The 22,091-nt window shown below is 41.0% G+C and overlaps 1 protein-coding gene across 2 annotated transcripts in view; it reads right to left on the bottom strand.

Moving 5' to 3' along the window:
- RASEF (RAS and EF-hand domain containing) overlaps positions 1–22,091 on the bottom strand; it is a 1,118,741-nt gene that overhangs the window by 884,891 nt on the left and 211,759 nt on the right. For both annotated transcript variants that reach the window (XM_044083709.1, XM_044083708.1), the window contains exon 2: positions 14,566–14,712. In XM_044083709.1, the coding sequence (XP_043939644.1) occupies positions 14,566–14,712 (147 nt within the window). The remainder of the gene's footprint in view (positions 1–14,565; positions 14,713–22,091) is intronic.

Raw genomic sequence — 22,091 nt, 5'->3', positions numbered from 1 at the left:
CTCCCTATTTCTATGGGTCAGGACAGAACATTGGGGACTGATGACGTGATTCAAAGTAAACTTGAAAACAACTTGGCTATGAATGAAGGACTTGCTCTTAAAAATATATCCTATCCTTGTAGAAGACCATATAGGGCACACTTATGACAGTTTGCAACTCAAAATACTCATCTTGTAAATATCACAGCAATGAGAACAATTTTCTACGTAAAGAACCTTAAATCGGCCTGATGTATAGGTTCAAATGGAGACGTGATTAACTCTTCCAGCACAAAGTTAAGATCAAAGGAAGGGGCAACCTGTTTGTGTATTGGTCTCAGGTGAACACTCCCTTCTGACCTCATTTTAACTAAAACACTGAAGAAAGTGGATGATCCATTATCAGACATGCTGAAATGGCTGCAAGACATACCTTGTTAGAGGAGTATGAAAGACCAGAGGCTGTTAGCTCACACAAATATTTGAGTACCAGTGAAACATAGTCCTTGATGGTGCCTAGCCAATAACCATGGCCCGAACTAGAAAATCTCTAACATTTGCCAAGATTTTCTTGTAGCAGGTTTTCTTGCTTCCTTTAGTATCTGCTGTGCATCCTTTGAAAATAGATGTCTAAATGGTATTACACCTGAATCATCCAGGCAGTTAGTTGAAGATGTTTGACATGGTGATGTATCAAACTCCCCATCTTGTATAAGTTTGTGATGTTGTAAAACCCAGCATCCTGAGAAACTCTCTGGCTGAAGTCTGATATTAAGTTGAGAAGCTCAGGAAGGTTCCTAGATAAAAGTCCATCTTCTCCTGCATCAAAAATGTTTTTTTTTTAAGGTGAATATAAAACATTCTAGAAAGACAATCCTGTGTGAGAGTGTCAAGGAGAATTTCTAAAAATCTATCCTGGATCGGTCAGAAAAACTGAAACCCATTAGGGACACTCGACATCTGGGAAAAAATGCTGCAAAGATAAAGTCATCTAAGTACGAAAAAATGTGAGTGCCATTCAGTCTGCAATAAACCATGACTGACGTTAGACACTTTGTAAACACCCTTGGAGCAGAAGAATAATGCAAAGGGTAATGAAAAGAAATAACAGTGTGAACCAGGTAGAGAAAGATCTGAGAAACTTTCTGAAACCTTTGACTATGGGAATGTGGTGGTATGCATTTTTCAGGTCCAATGTTAGCATTGTTATTATCCTTTGGGAAGTCATCCATCCCTGATAACTATCATATTGACAACACACCCTTAACCCTTTAGAGTTGACCCAGTAGTCAGGGACTTAGGGACACACATAGATAGTAATCTAGCCTTTGATTATCACATGTCTACAGTGGTGAGAAAATCATTCTATGTTGCGCAACTTATAAACAAAGGTATGGCATCCAAGTCCAAGGAAGTCACTGTTCCACAGTATTCGGCATTCATCAGATCTATCACAGAGTACAATGCCCCCTTTGGTATGCACCTAACCAGGCATATCCCAACAACTGGAATGTCCACAGAGGTTCCCCACTAAAAGAATACAGGGTGCAAGTAATATGTCCTTTGCAGATCACCTCAAGGCCCTATCCCTGTACTCTGCCTCCTACAGGCTTTAGAGGGGAGACCTATGCCTGGCACACAGGTCATTATCAGACCCCACTCTGATAGACCTCCTGCATACCCACAAAACAGTACCAGAATTACCCGTTCTAAAGACTTAAACTGTGCCTGTGATATAAATAGGACCTGCTAGAGAGATAGGTATCCCAGAGACTACCCCGTCTGTGTAACAGGCTCCCCATCCATGTGAAACAGAGTTCCTCCCTAATCCAATTCAAGTGCAACTTGGACAATTGGATGGGAAACCAGAAATTAATCTCTGGTTTGGCACCTATGTCTCTGATGCAAACAGGTAACCTGTAAATGGTTTATCTCCCAGGCCCATGCTTTACACTTATCATGGCTATCAGAACTTGTCAGAGATTTGGAATGCATGGCTAGACTTAAAAAGGCCCTTGCAGTTGTTAGCCTAGTAAACACCTATGAACCATAAGGCTAACATGGGGAATGACAGGTAATAAACCCTGAAGGGTAAACAAGTCTAGAACTGGTCTCCAATAACACACTTTCTTTCGTGCCAGAAACATTCTGGAATAGAAACATTTGCCCCTTTGATTTAATGGCACTGCTTCTATGATTTCCTAGGGAAAGCAAATGTTGAAGAACCAGAGGAAAAAATGTCTGCTTGGTTCAAAGGGTGGAAAGAAACTCCCTTGAAAGGAGTTTTTTTTTTGTATACAGTGCCAAATATAACCTTCAAGAACCACTTTTAACACCCATGAGCCTGTCAAAATTTGTTGCCTAAGGGGAATGTGCAGAGTCATTTGTTAGAACATATTTTAACAGACATGGGCAGGAAGGGAAGGAGAGCAAGGAAAAATGCTGGCAGAGTAATTCTGAAGTAGATTTTGGACAGATTTGGTAACAGATTTTTTTTTCTTCCATTTTGGTGTATAGAATTCTTAACCATCAGATCCATACGTGGAAGATCGTGCTTTTTTGTGCCCATCTCAATTCTATTGTTTCTAACATTTCCAACTATCTAAACATGTGTTAAGGAGTGCATGTGATTGTGCAGATACTTTGTTTAGGGGTCTCTGCTTCTGTTACTGTTTTAGGACTTATGCCTGGGTATGAAATCAGAAGTTTTCTGATGAGGTAAAGCCTGACATTTTAAATTCAGATTCCGACATTCGGCTCCGAACCTCACAGGTAAGAATGTAGGCGAGATTGGACTACATAACATTCATGGTTGTTACAGGCAGTATTTTAACCATCCTTCAAGGCTGGCACTAGAGGAGGAATATGTGTAGAATAAGGCATATTCACTTGTAATATATGGTGGTGGTGCTGCGGTAGCGTTGTCGCCTCACAGTTAGATGTTGCCCGTTCGATTCTCAGTTAGAGCGTCTTCTGTGTGTCGACATGCATGAATGGGCGTTCCTTCGTTGAAGGTTGTGCGTTAGGCCCAGCAAGCCAGCACGTAAAAATCTACTGCCAATCATTAGCAGACCGGAGTTCCGCTGTGGCGACCCCTAGCTGGGAAAAGCCGAAAGAAGAAGAAGATATTCTCAAGACAGGGGTGACATCCACTTATTCCCACAAAAATACCCCATTCATCCTGAAAATAATCCAAGAAAAAGAAAATCCCTCCAGGGAAGGTTGTGAGGACCAGTTTTCTTCAGCATCATAGTTTTCGGCTTGCTAAACTGTAGGAGAAGAAGCCCTGTCTTGGCTATATCACAATCATTTGACATCTATTTCTTAGGAATATTCTGAGTGATCTAACAGGTATTGCATGTTGTGTACCAGGATCAACTGTCTATAACTTTTGGTTATGGTAAAAAAATAATGTGACCAACCTGGAGAAAGAATGTCTGCCCTATCAAGAGGTCTCTTCCCCCAGGCATATCCAGCAACATCCACTAATGAAATCTCTGTGCCCCAGTAAAGATGATTCACCCATGCCTATCTCAAGACACTAGAACAATGGATGATGATGTGGATGACACCCATTCATATCAGCTGAAAGGAGGACAAAAGAGGAAGCCAGAGAGGTAAGTGAGTGGTTTGACAAATGACTGCTGGCCACTGCAGAGTCACAACCTATCGCATTTAGTGAAGACTGAGCCTGTGGAGTCAGCAAGGGCTCTCTGATAAGTTGTTTTTTTTCTTTCTAAGAACTATGGAAATCATACCGGCAGAAGCAGGGTAAGTATCCATGCTGTAACCAGAGGATGCTTCAGATGTGGGTAAGATTGTGGGAACGAGTCGGTCAGAAGGTAAACTGTCAAACAGCTTGCACAAACAACATACTTACGCACACATTAAATGCCCCCAAAACAATAAGGCATGAGCAGTAACCAAAAAAATTTGTCAGAAACCCCCTTTAAAATAAAATTAGCCTGACAGAAAATATTGGCAGGTAAAGCTATCACAGCATGAACACAAGCTACAACCCCTACTTCACTTGACTAATTTCCTGCCCCAGGTACATTTCCTCTTACAAAACTTTATGCTTACTTTAATGTGTTATAACGAAACAGAAGTCTTTCCAACAAAACTAACAACGTACCCAAAACTAAAAAGTAAACCTTTTCTGATATGAAACGTCCAGCTTTGTAGAAAAGAAATGAGTTTCTAAAAGGGCAAGAACCACCAGTAAAGTAAAATAAAAGTAAGAAACTTTTTTTTTACGTGTGTGTGTGTGTGTGTGTGTGTGTGTGTGTGTGTGTGTGTGTGTGTGTGTGTGTGTGTGTGTGTGCGTGTGCGTGTGTGTGTATATATATATATATATATATATATATATATATATATATATATATATATATATATATATATATAATATTAAGTTTTGTGTGGAAGGTTTCCCCAAAGGGGACTTCTCTGCCAAAAAATAAGCTGAAGCACCAGACACTGCTCTTGTAAAGCCTCTGAACTGTTTCTTCACAAGGTGACAACAAAGTACTGACAATTTTCCACTCTGACCATGATTTTCCCTTCAATGGGCTCCCCAATCAGTAGCCAGAGTGGAAGTGTGGGAGGAAGCCAAAGCTTTTGAAGCTGTCTGGTTGTTATGTCCTGGATAAGACACAGCCCATGTAGTCTTATAGGCTACTGCAGCAGCGGGAAAGATTAACATCTTAACCTCTCTACAAACCACCTCATACAACTTCGGCCAGTTCATTAACCTAGCGCATTGCTGTTGTGTCTTTAGGCTTTTCCCGGGTTAGGGGTCGCCACAGCAGAACTCCGGTCCGCTAATGATCGGCAGTCTATTTTTACGTACCGAGTTGCCAGCTCTGACGCACAACCTTCAACGAAGGAACGCCCATTCACGCATGTCTCCACACAGAAGACGCTTTAGTTTAGACTCGAACCGGACAGCGTCTTACTGTGAGGCGACAACGCTACCGCAGCACCACCACCGCGGATCTTCATTAACCTAGCGCATAAAAAGGGAAAACCACTGCCTTAACTCTTGCAAAAGCTAAACTGGCTGCCCACGCCACAAAACATCCATCCTTCTGGGTAGCCTGTCACACAAACTGGCATGAAAGAAAGTTTCCCCTTCCTTGCTCAGAGAATTCCAGAAAGAGCTGTCTTCTTTCAGTCTAAAGTTCACTTGCTAAAATATGCCCAATTTGCAAATTTAGCTATCCAATCTGAAATACAAAGAGCATGCATCTTCTATACTAGCCCCCAAACCATACCCAAAGATATTAATTAATATGAATGAGCATTCATTTCTGTAAACAGCTGAAACAATTCTCAACAACCAATACCAATTCAACTGCTTTAGAAACAACACCATCACTTAAATCTATTCCTAATTCAACAAAATTCCACACACTTACTGATGCACTGATGCCTTTTCCTAGGAGTCAACTAGCAGTCATTATTCCCCATATTAATATACTGAACCTACTGCAGCATCCACATATCCTGGGATACCACACACACACACACACAAACACACACACACACACAGGCCTTCCTCCTATCATGCATGGGCTACTCTAGACAGCAAGCACATCTCTAGCAAATGTACTGCCACTCTAGACCCTCACCGTCTCCCCTCCTTCCTCCTACACTTCATAAGTTAACAATTCACTTTCCTCGTGGAACTTTTAACTTTCACCTCCTCCCATCGTCATCACACCTGCACTTCCCTTCTCACTTATTACATCCAGAAATCCTTCCCCTACTACCCTTTTTCTTTATGTACATAGATTAGTGTGTCTTTAGTAGTCTTCATAGTTTTGTTGAACAGTCATTTATTACAAAAACAGTATTCCTTTACTAGACCACTACTAGCATATAACTATATTAGTACAATATTCATATTGTGTAGTACAATGTTCATTATGCAGCATAAATGCCTGTACTAGTCTATGTACTCTTACTGCAAGAAGTCTAGCAATCTATTTCCAACCTCGCACTGATTAATTCTACAACTCCTGTGAAAATGGTCTACTTGGATCAATGTTATACCCAGTCCACAAATGCATGCATAAATAAGTATGAAATGGGCTCAAAAAATTAAGCAAGCTGATTGGTTAACATGGGTGTATATACTAAGTTCATATAACACCTACAAGTTCTCCCCTTAAAAAATATATAAGTAAACACAACATTTCATTCCTGCAAAAAAGCACACCAAGTTCAATGAATACCTACAAGTCCCTGCTCAGGAAAAAAAAAACAAAAAAAACATGGCATTTCATTAGTGCAGCAAAGCGTGCTGGATTGTGCTTTGAACAGATAATCACGCACCTCATCATGTGGTACTGCACATAAAGAACACACATATCTATATTAGTCTTCAGAAACTGAACAAAAATGCAAATGTCAACATTATGGACACTGCTGATGGAATCACACAAGACAAAATCTTTGAATCATATCATTGTTCTGAATTAGTAATACATTCTAAAACCTCAGGAAAAAAAAGAAGTTACGTACTCACCATAACGTTCCATCTGTGTTGTGCATTTTCATTCTTCCTCGACCTGTGGGTTTCAGATCCGACCCTCAGATCAGATTCGGACGTTTTCCAAAGCTTTAGGCTCTGAAGCTCGAACTCCTCCCCTACCCATAATGCCTCATTCCCCCAAATTAATTCAATCAAGTTTGCCGTTAACAACATGTACAGCCTCTAAAGAAAATTATATGTATATGCATAAATGAAACTAGATACAAAGATATTAACAAAATCCTATTTTAAGGGAAAAGCCAAGTTCAGGAGCTCAAACAGGAACAGTGGTTCCTAAAAGTGTAGCCATCAGGTCCCCACAGACATGGACAGGTGGAAGGAGGGAGGGCAGGTTGAGGAAAAATGAAAATGGACAACAAAGATGGAACGTTATGGTGAGTACATAACTTCTTTATCTAATATTGTCATTTTCATTTGTTCCCCAACCTGTCGGATAGAGTCCCAAGTTATAGTAATCTCGGGTGGCCCTCATGGAAGGATGTTCTGGAGCACTGGAGAACCAAGGGCAGCTCTATTTGTGGAGGTAGTGTGAAATAAAGTTAGGACAGTTAGACCACAAGGCAGCTGCACAAATATCAATCAAGACCCTAGACCAAAATGCTTGGGATGTCGACACTGATCTGCTGGAGTGGGCTTTGACGTGTGAGCAAGGATATACCTTTAGATGCATGTACAAAAGAAATGCAATCTCTTAACCATTTGGCTAATGTGGTCTTACAAACTGTTTTTCCTTTTCTAACATTGGCAAAGGATACAAACAATTGGCCAAACATTCCGAATGATTTTGTCCTGTGTAGATAAAATCACAGTTGTCTATGAACATCTAAGAGATGAAGGATATACTCTCCCTTGTTTTGAAAAATGGGAAAGAAAACTGGTAGGTTGATGGATCGGTTAATATTGTTCACTGTAGCAACTTTGGGTAAAAAGGAAGAGTTGGTATGCAAGATGACTCTGCCTTTATGGAAAATTAAATAAGGGGAGTTTTGGAGGAGAGGGCTTGTAACTTGGAAACTCTTTTTGCAACCAAGAACAGAGTTATCCATGAAAGGAATTTCAAATCTATCTTGGCTGAAAGTTCAAAAGGAGGACGGACTAGTGCCTGCAGAATCATAGTTAAGTCCCAAGGAGGGGTGGGATCCTTGACAGGAGGGCAAAGTAATAAAGCATCACTAAGAAAGCCTTTACACAATTTTGAAGAAGCTAATGAACAATTTTCCCTGATGTGATAATTTGAGATGGTTGTTAGTTGTACTTCTACAGTGGAGTAAGTTGCCTCATATTGAAAGACAATCAGCAAGGAAATCTAGGACTGAAGTAATGGGAGTACTAAAGTGATTCAACTGCTTCTGTTGAGCCCATATGAAGAATCTTTTCCATTTGCTCTTATAAATTTTCTTAGTGGATGCTTTGTGGGATGAAATCAAAATCTTCTGGACAGTGGATGAAAGCCTGGAAAGTCTAGCCATCATCGGATTTGGAGAAACCATGTGGTTAGTTTTAGGCCTGGAAGCTCTGGGTGAGTCTGCCTGATTGGTGAGAGAGTAGATCTGGAATCGGTTCCAATGTCCGTAGTGGGCAAATCAGATGAGACCAAAGAAAGGTACACCAGACTTGTTGGGGCCAGAAAGGAGCAATGAGGATTACTCTGCTCTTCAACCTGCATGTTTTCTGAAGAAATTGGGGAATAAGTGGTAGAGGTGGGAATGGGAATAAGGAAAGTAGACCGGGGCCAAACATGAACAGCATCTTTTGGACTATCCCAGAGGAGAAATCAAGGCAAAGAACCTGCTATATTTGTTGTTGTAAGGGGATGCAAAGAGATTGCAGCAGGGTTAACCCCATTTGTGAAAGATCATGTTTGCCAGTGATTTAGAGACCACTCATGAGGCATCAGTAAAACTCTGCTCAGCCTGTTTACTAAAATGTTGCACTCTGAGAATCTACATTGCAATTAGGAAGCGGCTGGTAAAGATCTCCCACTGCCACAGTCTCACTGCTTCTTGACACAGAGGATATGACCCGATTCCTCCTTACTTGTTGATGTACCACACAATTGACATATTGTCTGTTTGTACTACAATAGTCCCTAGAAAAAGAAAGCTGTATAAGGCTTGCAATGCTAGGAGGACTGTTTTCACCTCTAGGATGCTGATATGCAGATTGGCCTCCTGTGGCATCCATGTGTCTTGGACTGTCTGTCCCAGGAAATGCCCCCCCACCCCAGATGGGAGGTGCCCATGGTCAATGTGGCATTTGGGGGGAGACAAAGGGTCATCCGTATTCAAAAGCTGAGGAATGAGGCCAACAAAGAAGAGAGAGTCTTTACACACTCCTGATACTTTGACCAGATAGCTTAGAGGGTGCTGGTATAAGGACCATTGCTTGGACTACTAACGTCCACTGCAAAATTTTCATGTGTAGCCATGCTGCAGGTTAACAGTAATTATAGCAGCTATAGAGCCCAATGCTCTGAGCACTAATTTCACTGGTGGATCTGGTATTACTAGAATCTGTCTGATATTTAGTCTTAGAGTAGAAATTCTATCTGGAGGGAGGAAGACCACGGTTTTGGATGTATCTAGATGTAATTCAATGAAGTCTACTACTTGAACAGGGTGTAATTGCAATTTCTGCATATTGATGGTTATGCCTAATTTCGGGGCTAGGTGTAACAGACAATCCCTGGCTTGGATAAGCAGATGCCTGGCTGGAGCAGCCAGGAGCCAATTATCCAGGTAAGGAAACAAGTGGAATCCCTGCAGGCTCAAGTGATGCTGTGACTACAGCCATGGACTTGGTGAACACCTGGGGGCTCTGGTGAGACCAAAAGGGAGTACTCTGAATTGGAAATGGTGTTTTTCAGGCTGAAGCGAAGATACCGTCTGGAGCATCTGATATGACAGTATGCAGGCTTTAGGTCTATTGAGCACATCCAGGTGTCCATTTGCAGTAGTGGTAGAATGGACTGGACAGTGACCATCCTGGATTTTGAGTTTTGTTACTGACTTGTTCAGGGATGTCAGGTTCAAAACTGGCCTCAGATCCTGTCTTTTCTTTTTTTTTGTACTAAAAAGAATCTTGAGTAAATTCCTGATACAATTTGATCTGGATGGATCTTCTGGATAACTATTTTTCTAGCAGCTTTGCAAACTCCAAAGATGTTGTTTCCCTCTGACTGGGTAGTCTCTTTGGTACAAGATATTTTTAAAAAGGAATGGATTATGATCCTTTGCACCTAGAGGTTATTTGTGACGGCCAAGCAGGCTTCTGGTGCAAGGATAAGCACCCCTGACTGCCTCCAGACAGGGACTGTTGGGCAACCTTTCAGGAGCAATTAAAGGGTCTGTCAAAGAATGAATCTTGAGACCCTTGACTTTGCAGACCCCTGTATGGGCAGCATCTGCCATTATAACTGTTTCCTCCTCTGCCTCTGGGATAAAAGCCTCTCTGAGACTCCTGAAAAGGACCTTGAGACTTTTTGAACCACAATTTACTCTCTGAGACTCCTGAAAAGGACCTTGAGACTTTTTGAACCACAATTTACCACCACGCTGATTCCTGGAGAAGGAACTTTGTGGAGTAGAAAAATGGATTCCAATGGCAAACCATGTCTTTCCATCTAAGAACAGGAGTGTGTCTCTCTGAATGTGGGGCGAAAGAATGAAAATCCATCAAAGGGTGCACTGATGAAAGACACCTTGAAAGGTTCTGCAAAGTCACAAAGCCACATACAGGCATGATGCCTAAGGCAATGCCAGAACTGATGGCCCTGAAGGTACACTCTGCAGCATGGGAAACTAACCTCATGGATACATTAGAAACTGACTGTAGAGTGACCATTCTGGAGGAAAAGACCTTTCATTCCTCATCAGACATGGACTTTGGGACAGAGCTAGAGAGTTCTTTAATTAATTCCCTCATTAGCCTTCTAAAATTAGAAAGATAGTTTAGTGTTCATAGGGTGAAAGCAGCGGAGGAGTAAACACTCTTGCCAAATCTGTCCATAGCCCTAGACTCCCTGTCATGGGGATGGACAGTGAATATTTCCTGAGCCAGCTTCTCTTTGGTGGTTGCCACAACAACCACGGCATCCCTTTAGTCCAATGTGGTCAGCCTGTGGGGGCACCAAGAATCCCACCTGCACGTTTGGGGACAGGTTCTACAGTGCCTGGCTCCTTCCAAGCCTTTGTTGACATTAGGTTGACGAGTGCATCAGCAAGGGGGGGACACAAGACGTAGATGGGCTGGACCCAAAAGCCTCCAAGAACACAGTTTCCTCAGGGATACAGTTTTGGGTAGACCAACCACCTTCTTGGCACAGGATTTCTAAGATTCTCCAAAGGAGACATCCTATGACCCTTCCCCTTCCTTGAAACTGACATCTTCTGTGACAGATTCTTGCAGAGAATCCATTGTACCTTCTCTTCCAGGGTAGCTCCTCAGGGAGATGTGCCAGGGAGGTATCAGAAGAGACATGGGGGTTCCAAGGATGGAATAGCTTGGAGACTTTGCTGGGCAGGCTATCCCGGACGCGGCAGATGTTGGGTCTGAGTCAAAGTATCCATGGAGGTAAGGGGTGCATCCGAAAGTACTGGAGCCAAGGATCTCTTGGGTAGGGAGACAACCCTCTCCACCACCTCGAAGGCAGATGGGCCCAGAGACAGCAAACATGATCTTCTCCCCAGAGCCGAAGCAGTCAGGGCAGAAAGTAGTCAAGCTTCCCTGGCTGTCAACTCTGAAGGGGGAGTTGGCGCAGACCTGTCGAATACCAAGGCTCTGAGGGGAAACAATGGCTCCAAAAACTTAGGAGTCAAAGTCAGCCCCACAGAACAGACACTGAATCTTCGGCTCTGACAGCCACTCTACTCCGATGTGGACAGTGCTGATAGAGTCGGGGAAGCTGTCAGAGTATCACTACCAGCTCTGACATCTTGACTCTAGGGACCTTTGGATTCGAAGACACAGAAGCAGGAGGTCGGATCAGAGAAGGCAACAGACTCACAGACCCCGGTGGGAGACGGAGCTGTTAAATGCCCCATCTGGGTCTGAGGCTGAAAAAACTGCCTCAGTCTATCCACCTCTGATCCAGAAAGACTATGGGAGGCCCTGACAGAAGCTGTAGAAGGTGGTCTGGAGGATCTTTTATTTTTAGGGGATCTATCCTGAAAGGGAGATCCCAAGGCAGCAGGAATCCTTCCCAAAGAAATAAAGGGGAGATCAGGTCTGAGAAGATGACTGCAGACTTACTCAGGTCTGAAGATTTCAGATCTGATGCTCTGGGAGCCTTTTGGGAAGTCTCTCTAGTATAGGTGGACTTATCCTGGGAACATTTTCTGTGTTCCCAGACGTCTTTGTGCTTCTTGGCAGGGGTTTGAGCTCCTGAAGTAGAGGAACCCACAGCTGGGGCACAAGATGGAAGAAGGCCCTTTAAAATAAGTTTATTTCTGCGGTCAGCCAAAGCACGCTGGTGAAACCCATCACAGATACAGCAGGGGGTTTCAAGATGTGCAGGGCTGAGACAATAAACACACTACCTGTGGGCATCAGCTAAGGGAATCTTGTGCCCACAGGAAGTGTACTTTTTAAAGCTTAATGGCTTATCGGACATTGCTAAAGAGAGGAGGAATGGGAAAGAAGCTCCCGCAAAGAAAATGGACCAGTGAGTTACTGTTTGTGTTTTTTTTGTTTCGTTTCTAAAAATACAGAACTCCTAGTTCTCTACAGTTAAAATGATAGGGGAAAGAGAAAAAATATCACAGCAAAGAAAAATATGACTTATCTGAAATCCAGATAAAACTCTTAACGGAACTCGAGCACACCGATATAGATGCTGTGATGCCCCTGCACTGGCCCAGTAATCAAAGAGCCTCAATCCTCACAACTAGCACCAGTGAGGGATGTGCACATTGGGAAGGTAACAAGTACACACACAGTAAAGTACAATTTCCCTTAGGAGCACACAGAGATCACAGTCAGTCTGGGGATGGTTTCGCCCTCTTTCTCCAGATCCCCAATAAGACTCCCCACTGGCACAGCTACAGGGTTAAGATCTTATCTGAGTGGTTAAGCCAAAATGAGCAGCAACCTCTCTGTCCAGCCAATGCTTCGTGCCCCTGCCCAAGTAGCTGACACACACACTTTGAAATTTGATTTATAAACAAACACAGACACACACACCTGGGAAAGGCTGGCACAGGTTTACTAGCTATGCACCCTTCTGCCCAGACTAAAAGGTAGTTATCACTGCCACCAACCAGCTCTTTATCAGCTACTATAAGGCCCTTCCCAAAGGGTGACCAATTCTACTGTGTAATGTTACTGTTATCCAAATGGTAAGTGTGATCAACAGCAAAACTATTTAAAAGTGGCCTGTTAAGTGACACCAAATACATATGCAAGTACCCCAAGAGCTTAAATATCTCTAAACAAACCAGCCACAATTAAAAGGTTTAAATATATTTAAGAACAAGACAATACGGAATAACTCAGCACAGTGACAAGAGATCAGAATCATAAAACAACATTAAAGGACAGTCTCAAATAAATACAGAAAACATCTAAACTAATCTTTACTGTATTCCTATCTATATTTAAGAGATACTATGCCCTAAATTGCTTACTTTCAGAGCCAGGCAAATATAGATGAGAAGTGCTGATGAGAGGATGTTTCTAGGTCCAAAGACAAATACAAAATGCACAGAGTCACTCTTTGAGATAGTTCTTAAGTCACTATCAAACATTTCTGCTGGGTTATCTCAGATTACATCATTCTTTGTTACCTCTGTGTCAAAAATACTTATTTTTCAGAAGTTTGCCTGGAACTGGAAGTCGTAAAACAGTTAAACACTTCTGCTGGGTTATCTCAGATTACATCATTCTTTGTTACCTCTGTGTCAAAAATACTTATTTTTCATAAGTTTGCCTGGAACTGGAAGTCGTAAAAAAGTTAAACACTTTTACACTTGAAACCTATAATTATTTCTGTTTCCAGACCGAAGAAAAACCTCCTAGCTCTAGACATCCTGTCTCTTAGCCGAGAAACACCATCGTAAAACTCTTTGCTTTTCTTGAGGGTTTGCAAGTTAACTCTGTATGTTCCAGCCTTTACCATCAAAACGTACATTTGCATAGGCATATAGTTTATACACATTTCTGCTCTTTTCCAGCAGGGCACACTGTGGTTACATTCTTGAAGCTCTGTACAGAACATACAATTCCACAAACACTTCTGCATCAGCAGTTTAATATACACATAACATACAGTTTTCTTACATTTGTAAGACAGGCATACAAGTCATATTACTATTCACAAATGACATAGAATTATTTACAAAATTCTAGGTAGCTGGGCCGGCAGCCTTAACAGATGCTTATTGACAGAGCAGTAAACAAGATCTAAGGTAATTTGGGGGTATGACGCATTATGGGTAGGGGAGTGTTGGAGGCTAACGCTTTGAAAAGTGGTAGAGTCGGATCCGAAACCCACAGGTTGAGGAATGAATGAAAATGACATCATCAGATCGTTACTTATATTATTTCCAGCTCTCTTAAAAAATCTAAACGTTTAGTCTAGACAATTAAGGATACACACTGCTAAAGACCTCTATCTTCTAGTCCAGGATTTGATTCCCTCAGCATCCATCTCCCTACTGCACTCGATTACAATGTGCATTGAATAACAAGCCCATGACTCAATGAAGGGAGATGTACAGAAAGTCATAAAAACTCTGCTACCAAGCCTCACCTCAAACAGTGACTTAAATGTTTTAACATTATTCCAATCTAACCAAACTGGACACATGATTCAAAATATGAGCTGCCCTGTGAGTTAAAAAAAAATATTTCAAGAAGTATTGCAGGTCTTTACTTGCATTACAATATTATGCTGTTTCCTGTTGCTAAGTTATGGCTTCTAAAGACAATACTCTGGGTTTGCCAGTGAAAAAGTGCCTTCTGCCTTGTGGGTACAGTTGGTCAACAAATGCATAAAAAGTCAATCAATAATTTTAAATAAGCACGTAACATACCGTTTTACTGCAAGTGCAAGATTCTCCATTTGTAGGTTCTGTAGTTTAATTTCTCGAACAAAGTTCTTAATAACACGTTCATACTGATACAGCAGCCTTGGTTCAACTGTGAGGATGTTCTGATACAAAGTGCTGACATGCTCTGGTCTAAAAAGTGAACACACAAAAAGTTAACTGGCATCACAATACGCTTCATAAAAAGATGCTACATGTTTAAAAAGTAACATTCTCTTAAAATCCTTTCAAACCATGAGTTCACAAATAAAATTATCTCTCTTCTCTAGGTATGGTTTGCAAAACCTTTATTTACCTTTACTTTGGAATAAATACAAAGAAAGAACTGAATACAGTTCCACATTGCGCATAATAGAATACAGCAGTTTAACTGGATGAGATGGCCACAACATGGTCCCTATGTGGCCACAACCCGTCACAAGCCACAAATGTTTATAACAATGAACACAGTAAACTTCCGACAACTAGGCTCATTGAAAAATATCACAGTGCTAACAAAGAAACTTGTATATTATGGCATAAACGAATGACACATGCAGATTATGTATTTGGAAGCTAAACCATTAGTAAAAAAACTAAACTTGAAAAATGACACTTTTGAAAATATATAATTAGGCAAACACTTTGACCGAACAATGGGATAAGACAGAAGAGAAAAAAGAGCAACATGCCAGTTTAGTGGTATAATTTTGTTGCTACCCTAAGAATCATTAGCAGATGACCTAAAAAAATATCTTATAAATGAGCACTTCTACTGAAAATCACACTTGAAGCTCAAAGGACACAATTATAATGTCATATGTTTGCTTAGTTGTGTTTCATTTTATTATTTTATGACTTTTGCTGAAGTTTATTATTTTTTTGTCAGGCACAGCTATCACGTAAATCAGGACAACACTCAACACTCAGCCTACTTTTATTTCCATCTGGCTTCTGAGTATAATGACAACTGGTGAACAGCCATCCCAGTTTGCCACGTTCATTTTAGGTCTGTAAAAAGATACAGACACTGTTTTCTTATCACGTGGCCTAACTTAATGATTACAGCATCATAAAAGCTACTTTACAACACAATGGGTAAGCAGATATTTCTTTTCAGCACAAGTAACACAATTTTTTGAAATGTGCTGAGCACTGGGAAAACACTTCAGCTGTATTACAATGCAACACTGAGAAATCAGGGTTTAAAATTGGTTTCACTGCTTTATAATACTGGAATAAAGTGTCAGTTGGCCCAAGTTAAAACACATCAAGCTAAAAAATCCAGAATGAAGCTGACAAATTTCCACTACCTACTTATCTTCATGTTCTTGCTGACTACATTTTAGAGCTGAAAGGACTAAGTATTTATTTTTTCTTTTTAGAGGCATAATTGTGAAGCAGGCTCAAAGGATGTGTGTGTGTTAATATGTCAGAGTGTTACATCTTAATGTGCACGTGGATTTGCCTGAATGTACAATTTTAAAGTAAAAAGGGCTACATTCTGACTGTTCGGGAATATATAATCAACCAAGGACCCAACAAGGATCAATTTAGGCTGTAAAAACATAAAATTAATGTACAGGAAAATACACACAATAACAATGCATCTTCAAGACAAAATCGTCTGTAGAACAGAATAGGACTTATGCCTCCAGGCAGTAAAAAATCTGGCATTTTATTATCCCCCCGTTCCCCATGACCATCAAGTACCTAATCTCTACTGACTTGCTTATTTCTCCAAACACATGGCGTCTTAAAACACAAGCAAAGAGAAGTGAATGTTAAAGATTATGAAAACCTTCAAATACAGAGATGACTACTCCCTGTTGGCAGAAAGAGTGGTGTAATGTCTGCTACCTAGTGGTTCCACATGCTTATAATTCCTGTCAAAGTATATGTGAAGTTCTTGATGGGCATGTCACTACTCAGAGTCCTAATATGCATATTTGCGACCCCAAGCCTTCTTCCAAGTGCATCATTTGCATTAGAGTTCTGTCAGTACCCTCCTCTCAGATAGAATACTGGTCACTTACTCCCAAGATGTTATGACTGGCTCATCTAACACCATGGTCATCTGGGACACTGTCAGGGCAAAAACCTCTATGCACAGCCAACTACTAAGAACTACTTTCTTTCAATACCCCTCTGTTCACCTTGAGAACATGTCAAATCTTGCCCAGGGGGTGGAAGTCCAAGCTTAGCTCTCTAGCAGTTTTTTGACACTTCTGCAGAAATTCTTAGAATCTTAACATGGATATACTGAAGAATGTTGGATGCTTGGAGGGAAAATGTCTAGAGGAGCACAGGAAAGAATAAGGATGCTGTCAGGCAGCCACAGTTTACAAAGACTTACTCATAGGTTCACAAGTTTGGTAAACAAGCTCAAGGACAACCAGCACTGATAAACCTGATGCCCTGGATCTCATGCAGGAACCTACAGGTGCTCATCTAGTCATCCAGTTCCTCTTTGAAAGTATGAATCTACGGTCTGAGAGAGGCAGCTTATTCCATTGGCATACGATTCGCCATGGGTGTACTCTAATCAAAGGGGTTCAAAAAGTAAAGTCTGCTTTATTTTCTTTATGTCAGGTATATGCCTCCTCTAAGAGAGCAATAATACACAGAGAAAAATGAGACAGACAAGTATTGTAGTCATTCACTGTAAGACAAGCCTTGAAATCATTTGATTCTCTCTATAAGAAATCATTTTACCTTCTCCAACTGCACAAGACCGTGTGTGTGAACAGATTACAGAACAGTACCTATCATGGGTCTGACAAGAGTTGTACACAACAGGAGAAATTACCTCTCTGGTTTAGTTGTCAACCCCATGATTGCTCTGGGAACAGTAGCTGTACGGAAAACAGTTGAATGTCATGATCTACAAGGACTCCAAGATCTTTTACTATTTTGCTGACGTTTTGTTGCTGCTCATCAACAATGTATAAAGTTGTTGAGGGAGTTGCCAAATGCCAGAATGTTGCAGTTTTTGACTATGAATGCAAGGTCATTTCTACTGTTACGGTGAGTACTTCATTTAACTACCGTCTTACTTCAAGACTCTCTAGCTCGAGAGTATATACAAAAGAAGTAATTCAGACAACAATGGGATTAAGGATTCCACGAAGCCCAACACTTTAGGAGAGATTCCCTCAAAGAAAGCCTTGGATCAGCAGGCCAAGTCCTACTTATAATGTTTGGTAAAGATACAAGTAAACTAAGTCACTTCTGCACAAATTCTATCCAAGAAAATATGGCAGAAAAAGGAAAGCTCTGCTTTCTTCATCTTTGTCAAAGCCAAATAAAATACAGTTGTATAAACTATTACCATAAGAGTAGATGTCCTTCTCTTCACTGTTGCAGTATTCTACATAGAAGGGATGTCCCACCCATGGCAGCCTGACGCTCGGCCAATAAAAGCTTAAAAACAAAAGTCCTGTATGCACCATATGTCACATTTATGGTCCCCACACAGAACCTGCATCATACGGCATATAAAGGACATACGGACGCATCTACGCAGAAATGAATTGCCCCAGAAGAGAACAGTATACATAGAACATATGAGTACATTCACATTCAGAAGGAAAAAATGCAGAACAAGAGGGGGTTGCAGAGAGGGAGTTGCAGAGAGGGAGTGAATACTGCAATCATGAAGAGAAGGACATCTACTGTTATGGTAACATTTTATACAACTGTACTATGTCCTTCTCTATCGCTACTGCAGTACTCTACATGGAAGGGAGAGTAAAAAAAGCTCAAGAAACAGAATGGGTGGTCGGAGGTGGAAGGCGGAAAAGAGCCCTCAACAAACCCACATAAAATGGGGGTTCAGCAAAACCTGCTCTGGCCCTACAACTTATAATGCTTAGCAAAGATATGCACTGAAGACCAGGTAGTAGCTTCAAGGATGGAATTGGAGTCCAACCCCGTAAAGAAAGCACAACACCCCTAGTGAAATGAGTTCTAGCAGAAATAGAAAGTTATTTGCCATAAAGAAAAACAAAAGGAAATGGCCTTAGATATCCAGGAGGAGATGGTTTGCTAAAAACAACCAGACCCAAAGACCTGGGCTGAAAGGAAATGAAAACCTGATCAGACTTATGAATAGGTCTTAGTTTTATTCAAAGTGTACCAGAGTTGTCTGTGCAAATTCAAGATATGCAGGACCCTCTCACTAGCAGACTGAGAAGGAAAAAAGAATGGGAGTTATACCAACTGATTCAAGGACAACTCATTTACTATCTTGGCCATAAAAAAAATATGTACAAAGGGATATCCTGTCCCTGTGAAAACTCCAAAAAGAAAGAATGGCCATAAAGGCCTGGAGCTCAAAAACCCTTGGAGCAGAACTAAGAGCCAGCAACAGCAAAGACTTCCAAGCAAAATGTTGCAAAGTACACTCTGCAGACTCAAAATAAACCAGAGTTAATTTTTCCAAAACAAAATTAAGGTCCCAAGGAGGAGAAATAGGTTTTCTTGGAGGCCTAATATGCAAGATGCTTTTAAGAAATTGTTTGACCTCAAAATGAGAAGTCAAAGTAGGATTCAAGGGCAGATAAGCAGAAATGGCCAACAAATGAGCCTTCACAGAAGAATAGGCCAAGCCAGACTGGAAGAATTCTCACAAATAAGGGAGGACCAAGGGGGACCTCCATAGAAAAAGGGTCCTGGTTATGAGCATGACACCAGACCAAAAATCTTTTCCATGAGAGACCCCTTGTCCTCTGTCAGGTGATCCAACCGGTGAATTAACTTGTGCTGATTGCCCCTGGCCAGATACATTAAGAGGGGAAACCAGTGCTGTCTCTGCCAATAGGGAGTCACTAGCAAGATTTTTGGGAATCCAGCTGAATCTTCTTCCTCTGCTTCCAAGAGTCCTGCAGATGAGGGAAAGCATAAAGAAACATCCACTTTCAAGGAAAGGAAAGGGCATCCCTCTTCCATGCCAGATGGCATGATACCTGAGAAATATCCCAGCAATGGAAAATGTCCAGAACATGTCTCTATGAAGCATCCATTTGTGAGCCGGTGTTCTGGACCTGCTCAGAGACTCTGCCATTAGATTGTGCTCTGAAGGAATGTGTACTGCCTGATCAGTTAACTGATAACAGAGAACCACTTCCCAAGCCTGAAGTGGCCATCCTGCAGAGTTGGTAAGATTTCATGTCTCACTGCTTGTTGTTATACCACATCACTGTAGTGTTGTCTGTGTCATACCTCTCAACCTGGAAACATTAAAAATCTGGACAATGCCCATGAAAATAGGTATAAATCTGCATGGTGACTAACATAAAATTTGCATACACAAGTGCATAACCACCCACTCCAGTGGAATTGTGGGATACCAACTTTCAAACTCAAACTGAAGAACAGATGACCAAAATATGGCACCAGAGTCCCCCCTGCAGCCATTCCAATGTCCCATTACCTGGCTATTTCGGCCCATTTACCATAAATACCAATGTGCATACTACTTTACTTCCACAATGATTATTTAGATTTTATTTTTACATTTTATAGCACAATGCGCAAACACTAATAGACATCTGCTAAACAAAGCAATACTTAGACTTGGCATTAAAACTCCTCCGCCCTTGAAACTCACATTCATTGAAACAGCACTGAAACCCCCACCACATCCAAAGAAAATGCATCTGGCCAGTGATGGATAAAGATTATCTCTGGGCTGTTTTCGAATCATAGGCCCCTTGCACACAAAACAAGAAACATACATGTGTTCTTTGATACACCTTCCTGACTTTACTAAATTATATTCCTTGTATAATATAGCACACTTGTTAGACTTGGAGCGTATTTTAAATTTATTGTTTGAACATTTTTCCAGAATACAATGAAACAAAATGCATGAACCAATAATGACAAAACTGCCCAATTCAGAACATTTCTATCATAAAAGTCTACTTACACACACATCTCTCTCTCTATCTCTCTGTATATATATATATATATATATATATATATATATATATATATATATATATATATATCACACACATATATAAATATATATACACACACACACACACATGTGTGTATATATATATATATATATATATATATATATATATTTATATATATATATATATATATATATATATATATATATATATGTGTGTGTGTGTTTATATATATATATATATATATATATATATATATATATATATATATATATATATATATAAAATGACAGTAGTGTAAGCCATGGGCATTTTGCACACATATTTTCAATTTTTGCTTGACATACTCTGATTTGTGCTATCAGACCAACTCAATAGCTGTACATGCACAAAAAAAAATAAACTAGGCAAACTGCATGTTTTAAGACCTCCAATTTTTAGTCCAAGTACTGACAGACCCTCTCCTACATTCATTCAGAACCATCAAAAAGTACAGTTTTGTACCTACCATAAATGTAGATGTCCGATAGACATGCAACTGCAGTCATAACATGTGAGGTTGTCCTGCCTCAGGCAGCCCTCGGTTGGCCGGATTCCAAAGTCTGGGTCCGACGTCGGCTGATGTCGCATTTCTCTCCGACGTCAGAGCGGCTGGAGTATATAAGCATCAGCCAACGCCATTTTCTTCAGTGTTTCTTGCCCCAGATGCCAGGTGCCCTCCAAGGAAGGCTGTAATCAAATTGGAAGACAAAAACAGGATTCCAAACAAATACATGAGCAATAAAACAAATACACCATAACAGATATCCCCAGCTAAGAGTGAGGGGATAGGAGTGGACCCTAAGCATAGAGGGGTATGGAGGGAGGGAAACCCGACTGCAGTTGCATGTCTATCGGACATCTACATTTATGGTAGGTACAAAACTGTACTATGTCCTTCAAGAATGCAACTGCAGTCATAACATGTGGGTAGAATACCATAGCTTAGCTGGGGGAGGAGGTATGCTCTAGGAAAGAGATGGTGTGGCAATCAAACCCTGCAGGACTGCCGAAGCAAAGCCTGCTCTGGATCTGGAGTATAGGGGGAGATTGTAGTGTTTTGAGAATGTATGCACGGAGCTCCATGTAGCAGCTTCTAGAATGTCCTTTGTAGGCACCCCTCTTAAAAATGCTGTAGAGGTGGCTGTAGCTCTGGTGGAATGTGGTCTGACATAGGCTGGAACAGTCTTTCCATGAAAGGAATAACAGAATCTGATGCAATGTCCAATCCATTTAGAAATAGTCTGTTTTGAAATTGCTTTTCCTTGGACTGCAGGGGCGTAAGCTACCAAAAGCTGTTCAGACTTCCTATTGGCCTTGGTTCTGTCCAGGTAGTATCGAAGTTGTCTATGAATGTCCAAGGTATGCAAAAGCCTTTCCCCCTTATTCTCAGGATTGGGGAAGAAAGCAGGCAGATGAATGGCTTGATTTAGAGAAACCCTAGATACCAACTTTGGCATAAAGGTAGGGTTGGTCCTTAATGAAACCCTGTCTCTGTGGAAAATAATAAAGGGTGGTATTGCCATTAGGGCCTGTAGTTCCGAGACCCTTCTTGCTGAGGTAATTGCC

Source organism: Protopterus annectens, chromosome 9.part0, assembly GCF_019279795.1.
Source record: "Protopterus annectens isolate FY-2018-M chromosome 9.part0, PAN1.0, whole genome shotgun sequence".
Taxonomy (NCBI): domain Eukaryota; kingdom Metazoa; phylum Chordata; order Ceratodontiformes; family Protopteridae; genus Protopterus; species Protopterus annectens.
This window is presented reverse-complemented; position numbering and strand designations above follow the sequence as displayed.